A 17,617-nucleotide genomic window follows, 5' to 3' on the forward strand; every position below is an offset into this window, starting at 1 on the left:
CTTGTCCTGTTGACAGACACTCTTGGACTACTATTTTCCATGCACTAATTTGGACGGATAGAAAAGGAAAATTATGAAGAGGTGCGAATAAAAATTTGATTCTGTTTGTGATATTTGATCCCAATGGACTCATTCATCTTCGGCATTATCATTATGTGCATTGTTGTGAGAAGGCGATTGTTCCTGGAAGATTTGGTCATCCAGGGTGTCTGATAATAATTAAGATTATCCACAATTGCCTGTTTTGATCACCTGTAGCATAATTTTAATTTTTATTTGCATTGTTGAAATACTGTCGATAGTTTTGGTCTCCTGATCCAAGAACTGGCTTTCAAGACAGTGCACAAAGGTTCACTGGATTGATTCCCGGGATATGTGCGTTGTTTTGAGGGAAAATTACCCAAAAATGTCTAACATCTCTAGAATGATAACTTCATTGAAATATATGAGACTTCGGGGCTTAACAGGACAATACTTTGAGGGTGTTTCCCTTAATGGAGAGGTTCTTAAAACAAGGGGCATAGATCTCTGAATAGTCTTAAAACTGCAATAAACAGCAATTTCTTCTGAAGATGACAAACTTTTGGACTGCTTCTGAGAGCTGTGGATGCTCATTCTTTAAGTATAATCAAGTCAAGACAGATTATTAGATTGAAGGGAAATCGAAGGTTGTGTATTTCCAATTGGAAAAATGAACAGAAGACAAAGGTCAGGTCAGCTCTGGTTTTAATGGCGTTGCAGTCTTGGAGTTACCTAATGTCTCAGATTCTTGTGTAATATGGGCATTGAGGATCATGGCAGCATTCTTCCTTTGCTCGATTAACATTTGTTAATTAAACTTGCATCAGCATTTGGATTTGTTAACATATCAGCTTGAGGTGCAAATTTGCTGAGCTACCAGGGAAGCAAATGTAATTCTTTAATTTCGTTTATAAACCCTTGTGATGCTGCATTTGAAGGCTGCAAAACTATCAGTGGCCAGAGACTTGATTCTGTTTTCATGCAACAGTGGGCAAAATATTTATTTATTGAGAGACACACTATGGTATAGAATCAATAAAAATAAGACTATTAGGCAGACTACAAGGGGTCATGAGGTGGTTATAATTTTATAAGTACAGCAGGATAAACAAGCCCTTGCAGCCCAGTGAGCCCTTACTGCCCAATTACAACCATGTGACCAATTAACCTTCTAACACATAAGTTTTTGGAATGTGAGAGGAAACAAGTACATAGGAAGCCCACACGGTCATGGTCAGACAGCAGCAGAATTGAACCTGCATCACTGGCAAATCCATGCATCCCTTTAAATTTTACTTTTTGCCATATTCCTTTCTGTCATGTCTGTGAATTTAACAAAGGGAATACCTTCACTATCAAGCTTCTGTTAGTGTTGCATTACATCTGAAAGTTTGAGTTGTTTCTTAATTTTAGGTCCTCCATCTCATCTTTTCCACCCAAAGTAAAATTAAGGGCACTTTATGCCTTTTAGAGAATACACAACTTTTGCAAGCGCTGTATGAGGTAATATATATATGCTCACTGAAATTTGGCCACTGAAAGGATAACTAAATCAATCCAATTAACTTTAAAGTCTTTTAATTGTAAACAACTTTATTTTTACTACAGCCTGTAAAGAAGAAGAAAATAAAGCGTGAAATTAAAATATTGGAGAATCTACGTGGCGGTCCAAATATTATCACTCTCATAGATATCGTCAAGGATCCAGTGGTATGTGAAGATTTCTGTAGCTCCCTATCTTCCTTTCACTCTTTCTTAATGGATGACAATTACCTTGGTGAAAGTTTATTTGTAAATTGCAGATTATATTGGGGGAACTAATTTTGGACATTTTGTACATATTCATTGTCCTGTCATTGAACCTTCATTGAACCTGTCCTGAATCATAAGAATACAAATGAGAAAAATACTTAACATTCCGTATTTCTTAATGTCATATTTTCTTATGGGTTCACCAATTGTGACTCTCTTGTACCTCCTCCTCCATTTTTGAACAGCAAATTGATTTTATTCCATTTTTATTCTAGTTAAGAATTGTTATACAGATGCACTTACTATTATTCTACTCATTATAGTGTTCCCAGTAATAAATTGAATGCAGATAAATTCCTAGCAAACCTATTCAGTGATTATATCATAAACAGATGGCTATCAAGAAAGTTGTTCAAAGGATAGTATCTCATACTGGGCTATATTTATCAGAGATGTCCTCCTTTAAGCAACAAGGTTTCCCTCCCTCTATTATTGATGCTGCCCTCACCCACATCTCCATTTCCTGCATCCATGCTCACTCCCCATCTTTCCATGCCTCTATGGTGATAGTTCCTCTTGTCCTTACCTACCACCCCATCAGTCTCCGCATCTAACACATCTTCTGCAACTTCCACCATCTCCAAAGGAATTCTACCACTAAACATCTCTACCCAGTTTCCGCAGGGATTGCTCTCTTGGCGATTCCCTTGTCCATTTGTCCCCACTAATCTCCTTCCCAGCACTTATCCCTGCAGTGGTCTAAAAGCTACACCTGCTCATACACCACATCCCTCATTTCTGTTTAGGGCCCTAAACAGTCCTTCCAGCCTTCCAAGTGAGGCAACTTTTCACCTGTGAATCTGCTGGGCTTATCTGTCTGGTGCTCCTGATGTGCGGCCTCCACACCTGTGCTACCCTTCATAATTTGGGGGAACCGCTTCATCAAGCACCTCACGCAATCCACCACAAGCAGGATTTTCAGATAGTCAAACCTTTTAATTCTGATTCTTATTCCGACATGTTGGTCCGTGGCTGCTTCTTGTGCAACACCTTATATCCTGTCTGGGTACCCTCCAACCTGATGGCATGAGTATCAATTTCTCTTTCCAAATAACAAATCCCAACCCCCCCTCCCCCATCAACTCAGAACTTTTGCTTCTAACCTGCCTATTACTTCCCATGCGTCCCTTTCTTCTTCCCTTCCAGCTATCCTCTTAACCCTCTCCCCCACCTATTCATTTCCATAGATGCTGTTGAGTTCCTTCAGCATTTTGTGTGTGTTGTTTTGGATTTCTGGCATCTGCAGACTTTCTCGTGTTTGTATATTTATCAGCTGTTCCCTTAAGTCCCTATGGAGTTAACTGAAGTGTTTGATAGTGTTTGTTCCAAAAAAAAGATCTGTGAGATAACAAATGATGTGCAATTTATCCAATATTTAATGTCTCCTTCAACTAGATACAGTTGTGATAAGGTTTTGATCATGAAGTTTGGGCATAAATGTACATTTTTTTAAAAACATGGTGTGCTGTGTTCCACCCAGTTTTTTCTTGTAATGCATTTAGTGAAACATTTTTCTTTCTGCCTTTAAATATAGAATTATTTGTTTCCATTAAGTTACAGAATACAGACATGATGAATTGGTTGGCTGATTTAGGGGCTGTATCATTTCATCTGAATGCATAAATGTTGATTGGGTTGAATATATTGCTGTTCTAGTAGTGTATGGTGACTGGCTGACATTTGGAGAGAACAATATATATTAGGAACCTTTCTCGTACTGAATAAATGCTTGAATTTCTGCAGATTTAGTTTTAACATTTAATTCAGAAAGAGTTATGACAGAACTACAATAGCTTCACAAAGACCTTAAATTTAGATTCAAATTTTTTAATATCACAAGGACATGGAAACATACAGTGAAGCGCATCGTAATAACCAGCGCAAACAGGGATGTGCTGGGTACAGCCTGCAAATGTTACCACACATTCATGAATTTTGTCAACAAAGCAAGCCACTTTCCCATCCACTCATACACCCAGACAGGCCTCTGACCCCAGGATTGGGCATCTCTACCCTCCAGTCCCTGGCCCAGACTTGCAAACAATGGGCTTTTGACCTGCGGATAAACTGACCCTAGGGGCTTCAACTTTCAGGCCCATAACTAGAGATGAGCTGTCTTTGGGCTTCTACCAAATTAATGGAACACCAAGCATTTAGCTGACCACCAAGTTGCAAGGTGGCATAAAACATAGGGGCAGAATCAGGTCATTTGGCCCATCAAGACTGTTCTGCCATTGAATCATGACTGATCCTCTTTTTTTCCCTCCTACTTGGCCCCTCTCCCTGGCCTTCTGGATAAGACAGTACTGGGAACAATTTGACTTCCAAGAACCTGGATAACTTGGCACTTATTTGGGGTCAACAATTTGTTCTAATAAGCATGAAATGCTTGTATAACAGTAATCACCTTTGCAAAGCAAACTCTGAATGAAAAGGAAGCCATGCAAATGTCGAAAATGTGAAATCAAAGTAAAATGCTTATTGCAATCGGCAAGCTGGCAGCAGACTGAGTTAAGTTCCCTGCAATTTGAGGGTGTGTATTTATTGAGTGTCATGGAATAGTTTAGCTCAGTGCATATATAACAGCTTTCAAAGACCAACTAATTTCATTCTTCCTCTTTGTACAGTCTTTGGAAAAAAATCTTCTTTAAGTATTTATATTTTAAATCTAATCTATTTTGTTTCCACCCCCTACATAGTCAGACAATTTATGCCTGTACATAAATATAAACTTCTGTCTATTTTTGACAAGTTTATGCATGTTGACCAACAGTGTATTTTTTTGCCAAAATTTCAAGGAGATGGATTGATTAGATGAGATGAAGAAAGAGGGCTGAAATTTAGTTGAACTGAAGAATGGGAAAGCAGTGCCTTAGTCTCTAAAATGGTAAGAGAAGTGAGAAAGAAGAGACTGACTATAGTCTTTCAAACATTTCTGGATTAGCTGGATGCACCAGAAGCTTGTCTGTTGAGCAGGTGACACAATTGGGGCATCCTCTGGTTCCTGAAAAATTCTTCAAATTTTGTGAAGTACACAGAATTCTTAAGCGTGGAGGATTGTTGCTGATTTAGTGTTTCTCCCTCATTTGGTGGGGGGGGGGGGGGTCATCAGACATCAAGGAGTCGGAGATGATAAGCAATTTATGCTGGAGAATTGTAAATCTTTGGAATTCTGTCCCCAAAAGATCTGTGAAGACTCTGGCTGAGTGTATTCAGGAGAGAGTTGGGAAATGTTAAGAATAAAGCACATGATGGAATATGAAGGATGCTGAGGTAGAAGATCACGTGTTTTTATTGAATGGTCAACAGGCAAGTGGGACCAGATGGCCTACTCCTGCTTCTGATTTTTTTTTGATGTTTTCTGTTCTGTAAACAGACTATTGAGCTCAAGTTGGAGGCAGTTTGTACTTTGTCTTCTGAGATTTACACTGAGCCCATATTTATTCCACTAACATGTTTGTTTTGAACTCATCAAGGGTAATCATCGTCATGTTCACAATGCCAGCTGAGGTGATTTTATTTTTTCATATAGCAGGCTGATGAAATGCATATAGTCCCATTTTAAAGGATTAAGAGAATGATTTTTGCTCTGTGTGGAGATTTTTTATTTATTTGAATGAAGCTTTGATTTTATGATAGATTATTTTTATCATTGTCATTGACAGGTTTTGTCATTTTGTTTTTTTTCTGTTTTGCGTACTTTTTTATATCACTAAGCACTCTTAGTCAACTTGATTCCAACATTATTTATTTTTTGCATCCAGTATAGAGCATATCCATCGCAGATAGATAGATATATATATATATATATATATCTTTCTGTAAACTTTGTGATGTGGACAATTTATATTTAATGCCACGTTAGATTGCTTGAATTCAATTTTATAGCAATCATTGCACCAATTGCAATCATTGAGAGCTTGGATACATACATGGAATTATGATGAAGTGACCATTACAGAGACTTGGCTGGCACCAGGGTAGGAATGGATTCTCAATATTCCTGGATTTCAGTGCTTTAAAAGGGATGGGGGGGGGTAGGGGAGGAGGGGTGGCATTACTGGTCAGGGATACTATTACAGCTGCAGAAAGGGTGGGTAATGTTGCAGGATCCTCTTTTGACTCAGTATGGGTAGAAGTCAGGAACAGGAAGGGAGCAGTTACTCTACTGGGGGTATTCTGTAGGCCCCCTGGTAGCAGCAGAGATACCAAGGAGCAGATTGGGAGACAGATTTTGGAAAAGTGCAAAATTAACAGGGTTGTTATCATGAGTGACTTTGACTTCCCTAATATTGATTGGCACTTGATTAGTTCCAAAGGTTTAGATGGGGTTTGTTAAGTGTGTCCAGGACAGATTCCTGTCACAGTATGTTGACAGGCTGACTAGGGGAAATGCCATACTAGATCTAGTATTAGGTAACTAACCGGGTCAGGTCACAGATCTGTCAGTGGGTGAGCATCTGGGGGACAGTGATCACTGCTCCCTGACCTTTAGCATTATAATGGAAAAGGATAGAATTATAGAGGTCAGGAAAATTTTTAATTGGGGAAGGGCAAATTATGAGGCGATAAGGCTAGAACCTGTGGGTGTGAATTGGGATGATGGTTTTGTAGGGAAATGTACTGTGGACATGTGGTCGATTTTTAAGGATCTCTTGCAGGATGTTAGGGATAAATTTGTCCCGACGAGGAAGATAAAGAATGGTAGGGTGAAGGAACCATGGGTGACAAGTGAAGTGGAAAATCTAGTCAGGTGGAAGAAGGCAGCATACATGAGGTTTAGGAAGCAAGGATCAGATGGGTCTATTGAGGAATATAGGGTAGCAAGAAAGGAGCTTAAGAAGGGGGCATGAGAAGGCCTTGGTGAGTAGGGGAAAGGAAAACCCCAAGGCATTCTTCAGTTATGTGAAGAACAAAAGGATGACAGGAGTGAAGGTAGGACCGATTAGAGATAAAAGTGGGAAGATGTGCTTGGAGGCTGTGGACGTGAACGAGGTCCTCAATGAATACTTCTCTTCGGTATTCACCAATGAGAGGGAACTTGATGACAGTGAGGACAATATGAGTGAGGTTGATGTTCTGGAGCATGTTGATATTAAGGGAGAGGAGGTGTTTGAGGTGTTAAAATACATTAGGATGGATAAGTCCCCGGGGCCTGACAGAATATTCCCCAGGCTGCTCCACGAGGCAAGGAAAGAGATTGCTGAAGCTCTGGCTAGGATCTTCATGTCCTTATTGTCCGTGGGAATGGTATTGGAGGGAGGCGAATGTTGTCCCCTTGTTCAAAAAAGGTAGTAGGGATAGTCCAGGTAACTATAGACCAGTGAGCCGTACGTCTGTGGTGGGAAAGCTGTTGGAAAAGATTCTTAGAGATAGGATCTATGGGCATTTAGAGAATCATGGTCTGATCAGGGACAGTCAGCATGGCTTTGTGAAGGGCAGATTGTGCCTAACAAGCCTGATAGAGTTCCTTGAGGAGGTGACCAGGCATATAGATGAGGGTAGTTCAGTGGATGTGATCTACATGGATTTTAGTAAGGCATTTGACAAGGTTCCACACGGTAGGTTTATTCAGAAAGTCAGAAGGCATAGGATCCAGGGAAGTTTGGCCAGGTGGATTCAGAATTGGCTTGTCTGCAGAAGGCAGAGGGTCGTGGTGGAGGAAGTACATTCAGATTAGAGGGTTGTGACTAGTGGTGTCCCACAAGGATCTGTTCTGTGACTCTACTTTTTGTGATTTTTATTAACGACCTGGATGTGGGGGTAGAATGGTGGGTTGGCAAGTTTACAGACGACACAAAGGTTGGTGGTGTTGTAGATAGTGTAGAGGATTGTCGAAGATTGCAGAGAGACATTGATAGGATACAGAAGTGGGCTGAGAAGTGGCAGATGGAGTTCAACCTGGAGAAGTGTGAGGCGGTACACTTTGGAAGGACAAACTCCAAGGCAGGGTACAAAGTAAATGGCAGGATATTTGGTAGTGTGGAGGAGCAGAGGGATCTGGGGGTACATGTCCACAGATCCCTGAAAGTTGCCTCACGGGTAGATAGGGTAGTTAAGAAAGCTTATGGGGTATTAGCTTTCATAAGTCGAGGGATAGGGTTTAAGAGACGCGATGTAATGATGCAACTCTATAAAACTCTAGTTAGGCCACACTTGGAATACTGTGTCTAGTTCTGGTCACCTCACTATAGGAAGGATGTGGAAGCATTGGAAAGGATACAGAGGAGATTTACCAGGTTGCTGTCTGGTTTAGAGAGTTTGCATTATGATCAGAGATTAAGGGAGCTAGGGCTTTACTCTTTGAAGAGAAGGAGGATGAGAGGAGACATGATAGAGGTGTACAAGATATTAAGAGGAATAGACAGAGTGGACAGCCAGCGCCTCTTCCCCAGGGCACCACTGCTCGGTACAAGAGGACATGGCTTTAAGGTAAGGGGAGGGAAGTTCAAAGGGGATATTAGAGGAAGGTTTTTCACTCAGAGTGGTTGGTGTGTGGAATGCACTGCCTGAGTCGGTGGTGGAGGCAGATACACTAGTGAAGTTTAAGAGCCTACTAGACAGGTATATGGAGGAATTTAAGGTGGGGGGTTATATGGGAGGCAGGGTTTGAGGGTTGGCACAGCATTGTGGGCCGAGGGGTCTGTAATGTGCTGTACTATTCTATGTTCTATATGTTCAATCTAAATGAGTTAAACCCAAGGCTCAGGGGTGAAAAGGCCAGTATCTTGGAACAGTGAACTACCTAGATCTTAGAGTTTGAGACCTAAATTATCATCATTTATATGAAATGCAGAATTTTTGGATTATTTATTTTTTCCCTCCCCACCAGTATGATCTTCATTTGACCTCTCATTTTCCAAACATCTGACTGTTGGTAGCAGGTGGCCTATGTAGAAGATCACTAGTAGAGTCAAAATCTATCTGATTATTTTTTTTGCACAGATACATTTAGCAGTGCATGTCTTTATCAATGTTCTGTACAGGGAAATTTCTCCTCTGCCTGGTACTGACATTTTCTGAAGTTTAAACTGCTTCACTTGCATCTTGTGTTTTAAGAACAACACACACAATGTGGTGGAGGAATAGGCAGATCAGGCAGCATCTATAGAAATAAACTTGCTGAGCATTTTGTGTGTGTGTTCCCCTGGGGTTTTAGCATCTGTAGAATCTCTTGTGATAATGATCTGATGGACAGCTTGCATTGAATTTTATGTAAGTGACTTGCTGTATTAATAATTTTAGTGAAATAAAGGTGGTCAGGGTGATTATTTCCATTAGCAGTTTGTAGTTGTATGTGAGAAGCTTTCTGATTTAATCTCATGTATTCTGATGTTTAGATGTACATTTGATTTCTTTCAATGTCTAATTTAAGGTGTAGTTTAAATTACAAAAGCTCATGATTGGACATTGCTTTAATCTAGTGGCTTGCCTCTTTTAGTGCACACTAGGAGTTAATGTGAAAGATGTATGTGGGTCAGTGTTTTTTTTAAATCTTACTAAGAGACCGCAGTAGGTACAGTCTCTTGTCAATAGACTTGACTACCCAAAGCTGTTTCGCTACCTGTTGTAAAAATCACAAGTCAAACAACATGGTCTATTCTTAAACACAAGAGATTGTGAAGATGCTGGAAATCCAGAGCAGCACACAAAAAGTGCTGGAGGAACTCAGCAGGTCTGGCAGATCTATGGAAAGGGATAAACAATCAACATTTCAGGCTGAGACCCTTCATCAGAACTGTTTCTTCCTTTCCGTAGACACTGCCTGACCTGCTGAGTTTCTCCTGCATTTTGATAGTCTTTATTTTCTCTGGTTACTTGAGCCAGCATCAGTGTCACATCCTAAGTATGTACTGTTGCAATGTGTGTTTTTTTTAAAAAAAAATATGTTTTTTCTTCCCCTTTAGTCACGGACACCTGCTTTGGTTTTTGAACATGTAAACAACACAGATTTCAAGGTAAGATTGGAGCTTTTTTAAACACTATCTGCATAATCATGGTATTCGTCACTATTTCTGCTGCACCAAAGTAGAATTCTTGCTTGGTTGGATGCAGTGGGGCCAAACATTCAGCACTATTAAATCCAATGATGTTCATCTTTCACTATTGTACTGTGGCTGAGGGATTTGTGGCAGTGTTTTCCTCTTATTTGTTGGTACTGTACACAGACATCGGTCGCCTCTCCAGTTCCATTTCCTTGTGTGTGGTAGCAAATGTTTCCACACTGCCATATGTACTTGTTTACTGACAGTCTTACTTTTGTGCCTATTGTTTGATCCATGCAGCATTCTGCTTAGTTCACTGGTTTTCATTTCTTTCACCACTTGTAACTCAGAATCTTAAACAGATTTCATAAACACAGCCTTTATGGTTTTTGCATCCACACTTGCCCGTAAGAGATCAATGAATTTTAATTCATCTGATGATGCCCTATAATTCTGAATTTCATATGTCAAAAGTCTGCTGACTGTTTGAATCAAAAGTCTTTGATGTTTCAAGTGTCACAATAAATTTTCTGTGCATGCATTATAAAAAGGATGTTTATAGATGGAGCTTATATTTTTAGTATGCAAAGATCTTCCCATTAACCACAAATATTCTCTTCCTGTCAATACATACAATGCTAGAGGAGCTCAGCAAGTCAGGCAGCATCTATTAAAAAAGAGTACTGTTGATGTTTTGGGCCAAGACCCTTCATCAGGGCTAGTGAAAGGTCTTGACATGAAACGTCAAATGTACTCTTTTCCAGAGCTGCTGCCTGACCTGCTGAGCTCCACCCCAGCATTGTTAGATTTCCAGCAGATGGAGATTATTATTCTCTTTCTGTGTAGATTGTGCTTTTAACATTGTGTTAGTAGAAAGATCTGCCTGTTAATAACCATATAACCATATAACAATCACAGCACGGAAACAGGCCATCTCGGCCCTCCTAGTCCGTGCCGAACTCTTAATCTCACCTAGTCCGTGCCGAACTCTTAATCTCACCTAGTCCCACCTACCCGCACTCAGCCCATAACCCTCCACTCCTTTCCTGTCCATATACCTATCCAATTTTACCTTAAGTGACACAACTGAACTGGCCTCTACTACTACTACAGGAAGCTCATTCCACACAGCTATCACTCTCTGAGTAAAGAAATACCCCCTCGTGTTTCCCTTAAACTTCTACCCCCTAACTCTCAAATCATGTCCTCTCGTTTGAATCTCCCCTACTCTCAATGGAAACAGCCTATTCACGTCAACTCTATCTATCCCTCTCAAAATTTTAAATACCTCGATCAAATCCCCCCTTAACCTTCTACGCTCCAATGAATAGAGACCTAACTTGTTCAACCTTTCTCTGTAACTTAAGTGCTGAAACCCAGGTAACATCCTAGTAAATCGTCTCTGCACTCTCTCTAATTTATTGATATCTTTCCTATAATTCGGTGACCAGAACTGCACACAATATTCCAAATTTGGCCTTACCAATGCCTTGTACAATTTTTACATTACATCCTAACTTCTGTACTCAATGCTTTGATTTATAAAGGCCAGCGTTCCAAAAGCCTTCTTCACCACCCTATCTACATGAGACTCCACCTTCAGGGAACTATGCACTGTTATTCCTAGATCTCTCTGTTCCTCTGCATTCCTCAATGCCCTACCATTTACCCTGTATGTTCTATTTGGATTATTCCTGCCAAAATGTAGAACCTCACACTTCTCAGCATTAAACTCCATCTGCCAACGTTCAGCCCATTCTTCTAACCAGCATAAATCTCCCTGCAAGCTTTGAAAACCCACCTCATTATCCACAACACCTCCTACCTTAGTATCATCGGCATCCAATTTACCACCCCATCATCCAGATCATTTATGTATATTACAAACAACATTGGGCCCAAAACAGATCCCTGAGGCACCCCGCTAGTCACCGGCCTCCATCCCGATAAACAATTATCCACCACTACTCTCTGGCATCTCCCATCTAGCCACTGTTGAATCCATTTTATTTCTCCAGCATTAATACCTAACGACTGAACCTTCTTAACTAACCTTCCATGTGGAACTTTGTCAAAGGCTTTGCTGAAGTCCATATAGACTACATCCACTGCCTTACCCTCGTCAACATTCCTCGTAACTTCTTCAAAAAATTCAATAAGGTTTGTCAAACATGACCTTCCACGCACAAATCCATGCTGGCTACTCCTAATCAGATCCTGTCTATCCAGATAATTATTAATACTATCTCTAAGAATACTTTCCATTAATTTACCCACCACTGATGTCAAACTGACAGGTCTATAATTGCTAGGTTTACTTCTAGAACCCTTTTTAAACAATGGAACCACATGAGCAATACACCAATCCTCCGGCACAATCCCCGTTTCTAATGACATCTTAAAGATCTCCATCAGAGCTCCTGCTATTTCTACACAAACTTCCCTCAAGGTCCTGGGGAATATCCTGTCAGGACCCGGAGATTTATCCACTTTTAAATTTCTTAAAAGCGCCAGTACTTCCACCTCTTTAATTGTCATAGGTTCCATAACTTCCTTACTTGTTTCCCACACCTTACACAATTCAATATCCTTCTCCTTAGTGAATACCGAAGAGAAGAAATCGTTCAAAATCTCTCCCATCTCCCTCAGCTCCACACATAGCTGACCACTCTGATTCTCTAAGGGGCCAATTTTATCCCTCACTATCCTCTTGCTTTTAATATAACTGTAGAAACCTTTCGGATTTACTTTCACCTTATTTGCCAAACCAACCTCGTATCTTCTTTTAGCTTTTCTAATCTCTTTCTTAAGATTCCTTTTACATTCTTTATATTCCTCGAGCAATTCCTTTATTCCATGCTGCCTATATCTATTGTAGACATCCCTCTTTTTCCGAACCAAATTTCTAATATCCCTTGAAAACCATGGTGCTTTCAAACCTTTAACCTTTCCTTTCAACCTAACAGGAACATAAAGATTCTGTACCCTCATAATTTCACCCTTAAATGACCTCCATTTCTCTATTACATCCTTCCCATAAAACAACTTGATCCAATCCACTCTCTCTAAATCCCTTCGCATCTCCTCAAAGTTAGCCTTTCTCCAATCAAAAATCTCAACTCTAGGTCCTGTCCTGTCCTTCTCCATAATTATATTGAAGCTAATGCTATTGTGATCACTGGACCCAAAGTGCTCCCCAACACATACATCTGTCAGCTGACCTATCGCATTCCCTAACAGGAGATCCAACACTGCCCCATCTCTATTCGGTACTTCTATGTATTGTTGCAAAAAACTATCCTGCACACATTTCACAAACTCTAAACCATCCAGCCCTTTTGCAGAATGAGCTTCCCAGTCTACGTGTGGAAAGTTAAAATCTCCCACAATCACCACCTTGTGTTTACTACAAATATCTGCTATCTCCTTACACATTTGCTCTTCCAACTCACGCTCCCCATTAGGTGGCCTATAATACACTCCTATCAGTGTTACTACACCTTTCCCATTCCTCAACTCCACCCAAATAGCCTTCCTAGAGGAGCTCTCTAATCTATCCTTCCAAAGCACCGCCATAAGGTTTTCTTGGACAAGCAATGCAACACCTCCTCCTCTGGCCCCTCCTACTCTATCACACCTGAAGCAACTAAATCCAGGAATATTTAGTTGCCAATCACACCCTTCCTGCAACCATGTTTCACTAATAGCTACAACATCATAATTCCAGATATCAATCCATGCTTTAAGCTCATCCACCTTTCTTACAATGCTCCTAGCATTAAAATAGATACATTTAAGATACTCTCCACCTCCTCATTTCTTTTCATCCCTAACAATACATTCAAATTTATTATCCTTTTCTTTCTTCTCCCCTACATCTTCGGGCTGAGCGCATCCCTTCTCCATCACCTGCCTTTCCTCCCTCACACACAGTCTCTTTACTTGCTCTACTGGTGAACTAACCTCCTCTCCCATAGTTTCCTCAAATTGATTCCCCCCCCCCCCCCCCCCCCCCATCTTACTAGTTTAAAGTCTGCCCTGTAGCCCTAGCAAACCTCCCCGCTAGGATATTGATCCCCCCAGGATTCAAGTGTAACCCGTCCTTCTTGAACAGGTCACGCCTGACCCAGAAGAGGTCCCAATGATCCAGAAACTTGAATCCCTGTCCCCTGCTCCAATCCCACAGCCACGCATTCATCCTCCACCTAATTCCATTTCTACTCTCACTGTCGCGTGGCACAGGCAGTAATCCTGAGATTACTACCTTTGCAGTCCTTCTTCTTAACTGCCTTCCTAACTCCCTATACTCTCGTTTCAGGACCTCTTCCCCCTTCCTACCTATGTCATTGGTACCTACATGTACCACGACCTCTGGCTCCTCACCCTCCCACTTCAAGATATCTTGGGCGCGATCAGAAACGTCGCGAACCCTGGCACCAGGGAGGCAAATTACCATCCGGGACTCCCGATCACCTCCACAGAACCGCCTGTCTGAACCCCTGACTATCGAGTCCCCTATTACTATGGTCCTCTTTCTTATATCCCTACCCTTCTGAGCTACAGGGCCGTCCTCTGTGCCGGCGGCCCGGCCACTGTCACTTCCACCAGGTAGGCTGTCCCCCCCAACAGTACTCAAACATGAGTACTTATTGTCAAGGGGTACAGCCAATGGGGTACTCTCTAGTACCTGCCTCTTCCCCTTCCTGACCGTGACCCACCTATCTGCCTCCCGTGGCCCCAGAGTGACCACCTGCCTGTAACTCCTCTCAATCACCTCCTCACTCTCCCTGACCAGGTGAAGGTCATCAAGCTGCAGCTCCAGTTCCCTAACTCGGTCCTTCAGGAGCTGCAGTTCGGTGCACCTGGCGCAGATGTGGGCGTCCTGGAGGCTAGGATACTCCAGGACCTCCCACATCCGACACCAAGAACAACAAGCTGCCCTCACACTCATACTTCCCAAATAACTGAAAATAACAAGAACTAAAAGATAAACCTACTGTGCCCTCTTCCGCCTAAGCCCTCTGAGCCCAAGCCCTACACTCTGCTCCCGGCGCACTCCGCAGCCCACAAACAAAGCTGCCTGCTTCTTAAGGCTGCGTTCTTTTTATATCTTCCCTCCTTCCCAGGCCGCCTTCACGCGCCTGCGCAGTCCTGCCTCTCAGAACTCCGATCTGAGACGCAATTGGACAATTTGAAAATGGCCGCCGCCGCACTTCCTCTCAAAGCCTCACTGTCCTCTTCCAAAAGAGCTCTCATAGTTCTCATCTGCCAAAGAATCCTGGCATTAGGAGTGGCAAAAGGCCACGTGACCTTCTCAAGCCTGTCTTACTATTCAGTAGCACTAGTCTTTGATTTGAGTGGTGAGGTGGAGATGCAACTCTATCAAAGAGGTGTATGGTACTCCTTCCCTCCTCTAGCCTTCAGGTCACCTTTGGGCAAGGTGTAGCACCTAGTTAGCTGTTTCCCTCCACCCCGCCTTGATCAGAGTCACTTGTAGCCACGGGAGCAGGTGGTGGATGGTCATATGAGCAACTGGTGGATATCACAAGTCCTGGTTATGTGACCACTGACGCCAGGCAGACAGTCTCTGAAGAGTATTAGTAATAGCTGGAGTCACTTGTGTTGTAGAGACACTGCCCAGTAGAAGGCAATGGCAAACAACTTCTGCAGGAGGACATTGCCAAAAACTATCACGGTAATACAAAGACCATAATTGCCCGCGTCATACAACATGGCACATGATGAACGAATGAATCTTCCATTTGACTCCACCTTCTTGTCTACTCTTGAAAGATAATTTATCTTGGATTAATCCACAAAATGCAAATATTGCTCTGTGTAGCTTCGACTAAGGGAAAAGATTTCCCACAATGGTGTAACCTGTATTTTTTAAGTTCTCAGTGTCATCTATATAGCCATCTTTTGTACCATCTGCGCACTTCTAGAGAGAAGTTTTATGGTGAGATTGTGCAGGAGGGAGAGCATTAGATTCTGGGGATATCCTGACTTAAGCCTGTCGGTGATGGAGCGCTGGGACCAATATCCTTAGAGCTGATTTGCTGGTGCTGTGGAGGAGGTATTAAAATAACTAGTCAAGGACGTACTAGGGTGTGTACAGATTCAGAAGGGTAAAGTTCTGAACTGGAAACAAACAGAAGATTTATGTTTGGCCATCAGAGCAGACAAAAGGTGGAAAATTAGAAAAAAGTTCAAAGTAAAAGTTTATTATCAAAGTACACATATGTCACCATACACCCTGAGATTCATTTTCTTGTGGGCATAGTCAATAAGTCCACAATAGAATAATAACCGTAATAGAATGGAAAAAAAGACCAAGCCAATTTGGGCATTCAACTAGGGTGTGAAAGTACAGAAAGAAAGAAATGATAATAAATAAGCATTAAGTATTGAGAACATGAGATGATGAGTCCTTGAAAGTGAGTCCATAGATTTTAGGAACAGTTCATTGATGGGGCAAGTGAAGTTGAACAAAGTTATCCCTTTTTGTTCAAGAACCTCATGATTGAGGGATAATAATTGTTCCTGAACCTAGTAATGTGGATCTAGAAGCCCCTGTACCACCTTCCTGATGGCAGCACTGAGAGGAGAGCATGACCTGGGTGGTGGGGACCCCGAGATGGATGCAGCTTTCCTGCATTTTCCACTTAGATGTTCAATGGAGTGGAGTGCTTTATCCGTGAAGAGCTTAACTGTATTCACTACTTTTTGTAGGATTTTCCATTTGAGGGCATTGGTGTTTCCATACAAGTCTGCGATTCAGCCAGTCAATATACTCTCTACCATACATCTGTAAAGTTCTGTCAAAGTTTTAGATGTTATGCCGAATCTTTGCAATCTCCCAGGGAAGTAGCTTTTATCGCAGTTTTGAGTGTTGAGTCCAGGACAGGTCCCCTGAAATTATGACACAGAGGAATTTAAAGTTGTTGACTTTCTCCACTCTGATCTTCTGATTGGTTCGTGGACCTTTGGTTTCCTCCTCCTGAAGTTTAAGAATTGTGCTATACTCAAGAGAATTTTTATAAAAAGAGGAATGTCAATATTTCTGTTAACAAAGGTGATATGTCAGATGGATCATCAAATTAAGCCACCTAGGTGGAATTTAAAATGCACATTGACACTTTAGAGCTCTCTGTATTCTGAAAGAGACAGCAGTGCAAATTTCTGATGGGCACAAACATTATGAGAAGCTAGGGTTGACATTTCAAAGGGTCTGATTTTAGCTGGGGCCACAAATGACAGATGTCTTGCATCTGGAAGGTCTTTTTTCGTCAGCCACTAGTATCATGTCCATCAAAATAGGCTGGTTATGAATGGGGGGGGGGGACAAATTCTGCATTTAGATTATTCAATAAAATTTAATGTATATAAATTAGAATATTTCTGAAGCTAGGATCGTAGTCTGATATTGTTAGACTAAAAAGCTACACATCAAAAGTTGAGTTACAAAATGCCACTTGGTAGATCAATCTAAGAGCAACTGCAGACATTAAAAAGATTTAAGTGGTTTTAGGACATAGGCCCACAAAAAAAAGTTTGAGCTGCAGGATGTTCTCTTCCCAATCCCCCCCCCCCCCCCCATTTGTGTGTTAAAATATTAACACTGGAGAAAGTCTGGAAGAGTATGCAAGATTAAAATTAAAAGGGAAATTAGCCGAGCAATGAGAGGGATTGAAAAAGTACTGGCAAATAAGATCCTGCTTGAGGATGACTAAGGGAAGGATCTATTGGCTCTGAAAACGTAAGGTGGAAGCAGAGGATCTCTGAACCACCTTACTAAC

The 17,617-nt window shown here is 41.5% G+C and overlaps 1 protein-coding gene across 2 annotated transcripts in view; it reads left to right on the top strand.

Moving 5' to 3' along the window:
* LOC132399960 (casein kinase II subunit alpha) overlaps nucleotides 1–17,617 on the top strand; it is a 123,592-nt gene that overhangs the window by 86,289 nt on the left and 19,686 nt on the right. For both annotated transcript variants that reach the window (XM_059980940.1, XM_059980939.1), the window contains 2 exons: nucleotides 1,630–1,731; nucleotides 9,741–9,791. In XM_059980940.1, the coding sequence (XP_059836923.1) occupies nucleotides 1,630–1,731; nucleotides 9,741–9,791 (153 nt within the window). The remainder of the gene's footprint in view (nucleotides 1–1,629; nucleotides 1,732–9,740; nucleotides 9,792–17,617) is intronic.

The sequence above is a fragment of the Hypanus sabinus genome, chromosome 9, assembly GCF_030144855.1.
Source record: "Hypanus sabinus isolate sHypSab1 chromosome 9, sHypSab1.hap1, whole genome shotgun sequence".
In the NCBI taxonomy this organism is placed as follows: domain Eukaryota; kingdom Metazoa; phylum Chordata; class Chondrichthyes; order Myliobatiformes; family Dasyatidae; genus Hypanus; species Hypanus sabinus.